Here is a 7,887-nt window from a genome sequence, read left to right on the forward strand (position 1 = left end):
ACCGAAGGAGGCGTGAAGGCGGTGTGTGGATGACTGCCCTGTCACAGAGGCGACTGTCCCATGCGGGCGGTTGCGCCACCGTGCCTGTGGCATGCTTACGGTCGTTGCTGGTGTCTGGGGCCAGGGCAGCCACTTTGTTGACCAGCATACCATCGATCTTATCACAAGATCCTTTCTGGTTTGCATCCTGTAGATCTAAATTAAAGGTTTATTCATAAAGGGAAAGGTAGGTGAGCGCTAGAATTGGTTTTAACGTACTTCATGTACCGTTCCGACAGCAGTAATGGCAAGTTCTTGGTTAGCTGACTGTGCAGTGTGGATGAATGCAGGTTCAAAGTAGTCTTGGAATACTCCCTTTCTGGTGGGTTTCTCAGTCCTTTGTTCAGAGCTTTTCGTTGTAGCCACGTCCCTCAGAGGTAGGAGCAGGACTGAGACCAATGCGAGATGAGTGGCTCTCCTTATATTAGTTTTTCCAGTGGATAAGAACCTCCTTTGTTGCCTACTGTGGAATTACGCAAATGGGAGTTTTGCAGTCCAGTGGGCCGTTTCAGCAATTAGCCTTGCTGGTCAACAGCGAGTATTCCTTCTTTCATATGGATCAGTTTGTTATGTGATGGTCCTTATGGGCATCGGAGGCTAGTGAGCTGCACCACTTGTCTGGGTGTCACCCAGAATGCAGCACCCAATGTTGAAATCACAGAGACACACCATATCATAACTTCACTAACAAATGATACAGACATTACAGACGTCCGTCATCATAACCGTAACCCATTAACCTGGTCTTAGACACCTTATATGACCCCCTTTACATAGGATTTGGTGCCACTACAGAACCTTGGTTGCAACCCATGTTCTATATGGTCCCAGTTTATATCAATAACGTCACAGATGGGTTGTTTGATGATTCCCCGTATGGGTTCCGGTGAGGGGTAGTAGGTGACAACTAGGGGTATATAGTCAGGGGGGTGGTATTTCTGTATGAAAGCAGGCTCTCTCGAGGTATGTGGGTGGCCCGTTCCATGATACAACCTAGTTCTGTGGTAGAGTGTCCATAGGCGCCGACTCTGTGGAGCACCCACGGGGAAAAATTAGTGGGTGGTCTGCACCCATTGGCAGCCAAGCTACCCTCCCTCCCCCACACCACCTCCTCTCCCCCAAGCATGCCGCGCCCCTGCTCCTCCGCCTCCCTCCCAGCACTTCCCCCCATTTGGCAGCGTGCTGGGAGGGAGTGGGAGGAGCGGGAATATGAGCGTGCTCAGGGGAGGAGGCAGGGAAGAGGCAGGGTGAGATTTGGGGATGGGGTTGGAATGGGGGCAGCGCAAGGGTGGGAAGAGGTGGGGCAAGGGCAGGGCTGCATGGAAGGGGTGAAGTGGGGGTGGAGCTGGGGGCGGAGTAGGTGGTCGAGTACCCAGGGGAAAGTGAGGAAGTCAGTGCGTATGGGAGTGTCCTTGTTTGGTGAAGGCAGTTTTGAGTGTCTTAAGGTGTGAGTCCCGGATTTTCACCTCAGAGCATATTCTGTGGTATCTGAGTGTCAGGCTGTAGATAACAGATTTCTTGGTGTGCTTTGGGTGGGGCCTGGATCTGCCCGGACAGGTGTGGAGATCCATGGGTTTCTTGTATGTAGTCATCTGTAAGGTTCCACTGCCGAAGTTGATCAAGGTGACCAGGAAGTTGATGTTGGTGTGCAAGTGTTCCAGAGAGAGTTTCATGGATGAGTGGTGGTTGAAGTTGTGGTGGAAATCTATGAGGGAGTTTAAGTCGTCTGTCCAGAGGATGAAAATATCATCGGTGTATCTCAAGTCTGTCATTGGTTTTGTGGTGCATTTGTCCAGAAATTCTTTTATGTATAATAATAGGGTGGCATATTGGGAAGCCATCCTAGCACCCATGGCTGTTCCCATGGTATGGACTAAGTGTTCGTTGAGTGTGAAGTTGTTAGGGGTTAGGATGACTTGGATGAGTATGATGATGTGTTTGGTGTGGATCTCTCAGGGTTGTCCATTGTCTTGCAGATAATTGAGGTAGGCAGCGATACTGTCATTGTGGGGGATGTTAGGGTTAGGGAGGTGGTTAAAGTTGCAGCGTTTGTGGAGGAAGCTGATTGTGTCCTGGAAGAAGCTGGCTCTTTGTGTGATGAGTGGTTTGAGGATGGTTTGAGTGAGTCCTGATATTCCTTCAGTAGGAGAGCCGTGGCCAGATACGATGGGTGTGCCTGGGGTTCCCTGTTTGTGTGTCTTTGGAAGCGTGTCGAAGGTCCCTGGGGTGGGTTCGTGGGGGGTACATTTGTAGGATTTCTCTTTCTTGATTGTGGAATCGTGGCTTTTTGGCCCTCTAGCCAGCTCCTGTTAAAGAATTCCCAATCTTCAGTCAAATTTTTCTGTTTGTGTTTTTCCTCCCAGTCAAATTGACTGAAAATTTTCCTCAGCTTTGGGAAATTAGCCCTTTTGAAGCACCATGTATGTCTCACTGGTTGGGACTGTCCTGTTTGCCTATATTGAATGTAATCAGGTCATGATCATTGGAAGCTGTGATTGCCTCAGGACCAGTCTAGTGGTTAATTTATCTTTGCCAGCCAGAATGAGGTCCCACACCTGAGTTACCCTGTGTTGGGGGCTTAGACAAATAATAATAGCCTTGCTATAGTGTCTAGAAGTGCTTGTCAGACCAGATGCCGTTCGTTGGACTGTACAAACACAGAACAAAAAAATAGCTCCTAACTTTTAGAAACTCCTGGTGAGGTTTTATTATTGGCAGCATGGGGCCCACAACATATTGTTCCAAGTTGAAGTCCCCCAGAGTGGCCCAGTTTTTCTTTTCCCCACATTCCAGACGGTGCCTCTGGAGAAACTCACTCTGTTCTTTGGCTTGATAAGGTGGTGTGTGCCAGACCCCTACCAGTACCTCTTCCTGTGCTTTGCAGTTAGCACATTGATTCATATGCATTCAAGAGCCTGAGGTTCTGAGATATCAAAAACTCTAAAACAGGTGTAGAAATCTGTCCCCCCAACAGCTCTTTTAGCTCCTATGTTCGTTCTAAACAGGTTATAGCCGTTGATTTTAACATGCCAGTCTTGCACATTGTCCCACCAGACTTTAGTAATTATAGAATCGTAGGACTGGAAGGGACCTCGAGAGGTCATCTAGTCCAGTCCTCTGCACTCAAAGCAGGACTAAGTATTATCTAGACCATCCCTGACAGGGGTTTGTCCAACCTGCTCTTAAAAATCCCCAATGATGGAGATTCCACAACCTCCCTAGGCAGTTTATTCCAGTGTTTAACCACCCTGACAGGACCTTTTTCCCAAAGCCCAACCTAAACCTCCCTTGCTGCAATTTAAGCCCATTGCTTCTTGTCCTATCCTCAGAGGTTATGGAGACCATAACCCTCCCTTCTCCTTGTAACAGCCTTTTATGTACTTGAAAACTGCAATGCCAGTTGTATCAAATTCCTTCTCATCAGTGAGAACTTCCAATTCCCTCTGCTTGTTAGCCAGATTCCTACATTGGTATAGAAACAATAGAAACATTTCTTCCCTTCCTTCTCTGTCACGTTCATTCAGATTGTTTGTGAGATGCTGAGTGTGAGTTTATATCACTTTTGCTTCCTTAACATGCCCCCCGCCCCTTTTGTTAGTTTAATGCCCTCCTGGCTGCTCCAGCTAGTCTCCAACAAAGATTAGCAGCCCCCCCTCCCCCCACCTGTGAGGTGCAGGGTTTCCTCTCCATACAGCCCCCTCTCCACTGGAATGTGAGGGGCAGCTGCCAACAAGCCCTTATAAACTCAGAATGGTCTTTCTTTTGTGCTGCTTGGCTGCTTGCTCCAGACCCTGTGCTCCCCCCTCCAATTTGTTCACTTCAGCTGCCCTCCATCCTCACCCTCTCCCTGCCCTTGCCTCCCCCAGTCCTCGACTTCCTCTCCTGCATCTTCCTTTGAGCTAATCAGTTCCTGTGTTTCCTTCCTTCCCACTCCTGTCCTGTTGTAGGCTGACCATTAGGGCCCTACCAAATTCACGGCCATGAAAAACGCGTCACAGACCATGAAATCTGGTCTTTTGTGTGCTTTTGCCCTATACTATAGAGGTTTCATGGGGGAGACCAGCACTTCTAAAATTGGGGGCCCTGACCTAAAAGAGAGTTGCGAAGGGGGAGGGTCACAGGGTTATTTTAGAGGTGTTGTTGCGGTATTGCCAACCTTACTTCTGCGCTGCTGATGGCGGCTGCTCTGCCTTTAGAGCTGGGCTCCCAGCCAGCAGCCACCGCTTTCCGGCCCCACAGCTGGGAAGGCAACACCGCCGCTCGCAGCAGTGCAGAAGTAAGTGTTGCAGAACTGCAAACCGCCCCCCCCCACACACACACACACGCACAACTCCTTTTTGGGTCAGGACCCCTACAATAACAACACTGAAATTTCAGATTTAAATAGCTGAAATCATGAAATTTACAATTTTTAAAATCCTATGAGCCTGAAATTGACTAAAATGGACTGTGAATTTGGTAGGGCCCTAATAATAATGTAAGAAAACCCTACCCCCAAATTACAGATCTAAACAAAAATATTGTGGAAGGTACCTGACACTTTCATGGTTTGCTCTGCTTGTATGTGGAAGTAACTGGCTTGGTGGCAGCGCTGCTGAAAAGGAGCTGGGGGTTAGAGTGGGGCACAAATTGAATATGGGTCAGCAATGTGATGGAGCTGTGAAAAAGGCTAACAGCATTCTGGGGTGTATTAACAGGAGTGTCGTACGTAAGACACAGGACGTCAGTGTCCTGCTGCGCTCACATTGGTGAGGCCTCAGCTGAAGTCCTATGTCCAGTTCTGGGCACCTCACTTCAGGAGAGAGGTGGCTACAAACACCTGTCAGGGATGATGATGATGATAATAATTGGAGATATACCAATCTCCTAGAACCGGAAGGGACCTTGAAAGGTCATTGAGTTCAGCCCCCTGCCTTCACTATCAGGACCAATTTTTGCCCCAGATCCCTAAGTGGTCCCCTCAAGGATTGAACTCACAAACCCTGGGTTTAGCAGGCCAATGCTCAAACCACTGAGCTATCCCTCCCTAGAAGTTTATTTGGTCCTGCCTCAGTACAGGGGGCTGGACTTTCGATGACGACCTGAAGTTGCGTCCAGCCCCGCATTGCTCTGATTCTGGTATTGTGTGTTACGGCTCCTTTCCCAGCTCGGGTTTGTCTTGCCACTTACACTGTCAGCTCTTTGGAGCCGGGGCTGTTCCTTAGTCTGCGTGTGCGAAGCACCCAGGGCAGTGGGGCTCTGGGTTTGCCTGGGGCCTCTGGGCACTACCAAAATGCACGTATTAGATAATAAAAGCATGTCCGAGTGGAGGCCGGACTCAGGCCTGGCTTCCCTGTTAATATCCTAGGATAGCTTATGCACCATCCGAATGAACCATGAGAGAGCTCTGATAAGGCCCTGGATAGTGTCCGTCAGCCCAGTGAGCCCTGAGATAGCAAAGGGCCTCCTGTTCCCTTCCAGGACCTTGATGTTACACCCATGCGAGGTGCTGTGATCAGATGACAGCTGGACTGCCCTCAGGATGGGTGCCTCCTGTTCCCTTCCAGGACCTTGATGTTACACCCATGCGAGGTGCTGTGATCAGATGACAGCTGGACTGCCCTCAGGATGGGTGCCTCCTGTTCCCTTCCAGGACCTTGACGTTACACCCATGCGAGGTGCTGTGATCAGATGACAGCTGGACTGCCCTCAGGATGGGTGCCTCCTGTTCCCTTCCAGGACCTTGACGTTACACCCATGCGAGGTGCTGTGATCAGATGACAGCTGGACTGCCCTCAGGACAGGTGTCTGCTGTCAGGCTGATGCACACAGGTGTGACCCTCCTGCCGGGCGGCAGGTGTCAGGAGGTAGGAGCAGCAGCAGGGGCTGAGCGTGAAATGCTTGTGATTGCAGGGCCAGCTGACGTTTGAGGAGGTGGCCATCTGGTTTTCCCAGGAGGAGTGGGAGATGCTGGCAGACTGGCAGAAGGAGCTGTACCGGGCTGTGATGCTGGAGAACTATGAGAATCTATTTCTTCTAGGTAACAAGTGACTTGGGCTGGAGGATATGGGATTTTAGAGGCGTGGTCACTGCTTCATGTTCAGAATCCCTTCGATAAACATTTGAAATATCCTGGGATGGCCTGAAATAACCTGTGCCCTTTTTAACATTCACTCAGGTATTAACCATGCAGCTGCCGTGCTTGCCAATGCAGGAATCAGTTCGGCTGCAGGGAGCTGGCCAGTAGCCAGGAGAGAGCCCTAGCCCCAACCAAGCTAGCCTGGCTAGCGCTAATTTTGCTGCCAATTGGTTTGGTGACCTCCAAATATGCAGGGATCCACAGATGTGAGTGTCACAGATCCCAAGATGGGTTTTACATTAACCCCTTGTAGGGGCCACTGTCAGTGATCAGTGGTGTACTTCCAACCCTGATGATTAGTTAGATTTTTGAAGCCATCTCTGCAGTACAAGAGTAGAAACTGATGTTTCCCTTCAGTGAAAGTTAAAACCAGACTGACATTTAGAGCCCTAAAATCAGGCAGACATGTGAGCTCTGCAGGTGCCAGGGCCTGGCTCTGTCCAAACCTAATGCATTTTTCTCTCTACATAAGCAGGCCATGCAGATGCCAAACCTGAGATCATAACCAAACTTGAACGAGGGGAAGAGCTGTGTGTCAGGGACCAGCAGGCCCTGGAGGGGAGAGAAATTCTTCCAAATGCTTCCAGAGGTGAGTATTCCCAACGACTGCTTAGACCAGGGGTCTCAAACACGCGGCCTGCAGGCTGCATGCAGCCCGCGGGGCTCTTCTGTGTGGCCCGCCAAGCTCCCTGCGCCCCCCGGCCTCTCTGCCTACCTCCAGGCCAGGGGTGAGTTTTCCCAACGACTGCTCAGACCCTGCTCTGTCAGCCCTGCCAGCCAGCCTGGGACTTTCCCTGAGCTACGATATCAGGATTTGGGCTGTTGAAGTTAATGCCCGTTTTGCCTGAGTTGAGACAGATCAGAACCTGAGACGTGAATTCAAAGTGCAGCCCATTATAAACGGGGAGTTTTCATCAAGATTAGTGATGTAAAAGCAGCATTTTATAAATGAATCTCGGTCCCTTGTAGGACCTTGGTACCTAACCACCACGAAAATTGGCTGGGATAACAGTCTTTTCCTACTGCCAGCTAACATGGTTTGTCTAATACAGGGGTGGGCAAACTACAGCCTGCGGGCCGGATCTGGCCCCCGCAGCTCCCATTGGCCAGGAACGGTGAACCTCAGCCAATGGGAGCTTCAAGTGAGGTACCCGCAGGTGAGCGCAGCACGCAGAGCCCTCTGCTCCCCTCTCCCCCAGGGACCACAGGGACGTGGTGCTGGCCACTTCCGGGAGCAGTGCGGGGCCAAGGCAGGCAGGGAGCACAAACCCCTCCTGCATCCCAACCCCCTGCCCTGAGCCTTCTGCTGCATCCTGCACCCCTCCTGCACCCCAACCCCTTATCCTGATCCCCTTCCTGCACACTACACCCACTTCCACACGCCGTACTCCCTCCCGCACCCCAACCCCCTGCTGCACCCCTCCTGCACCCCAAACCCCTGTTCTGAGCCCCTTTGTACACCCTGTACCTCTCCTGCACCCCAAACCCGTGTCCTGAGCCCCTTCCTACACACTGCACCCCCTCCCACACCACGCACTCCCTCTCACACCCCAATCCCCTGCCCCAACCCTATATTCGTGGCTGTGGCAAATTGCCGGTATTGTTCTCTGGGTCTCGCGCTTTCTCTTCTCTGGGGTAGGTTCAGGGCGATATTGCTTGCCTCTGAACCAGTTCTTAATCACTCCCCTAGTGTCCTTGGAGGAGGGGAGTGGAGAGGGAGGGACCTGGGC

At 51.1% G+C, this 7,887-nt stretch overlaps 2 protein-coding genes across 4 annotated transcripts in view; both read left to right on the forward strand.

The window, feature by feature from the left end:
- LOC116828393 (uncharacterized) overlaps positions 1–7,887 on the forward strand; it is a 666,188-nt gene that overhangs the window by 336,316 nt on the left and 321,985 nt on the right. The gene's annotated exons all lie outside the window — the stretch shown is intronic.
- Positions 1–7,887, forward strand: part of LOC142046279 (uncharacterized) — a 19,290-nt gene that overhangs the window by 3,547 nt on the left and 7,856 nt on the right. For 2 of the 3 annotated variants that reach the window (XM_075062089.1, XM_075062091.1), the window contains exons 2-3: positions 5,932–6,058; positions 6,630–6,746. In XM_075062089.1, coding sequence (XP_074918190.1) covers positions 5,932–6,058; positions 6,630–6,746 — 244 coding nt within the window. The remainder of the gene's footprint in view (positions 1–5,931; positions 6,059–6,629; positions 6,747–7,887) is intronic. The other variant, XM_075062090.1, reaches the window with a different exon arrangement.

This window comes from Chelonoidis abingdonii, chromosome 2 (genome assembly GCF_003597395.2).
Source record: "Chelonoidis abingdonii isolate Lonesome George chromosome 2, CheloAbing_2.0, whole genome shotgun sequence".
NCBI classification, from domain to species: domain Eukaryota; kingdom Metazoa; phylum Chordata; order Testudines; family Testudinidae; genus Chelonoidis; species Chelonoidis abingdonii.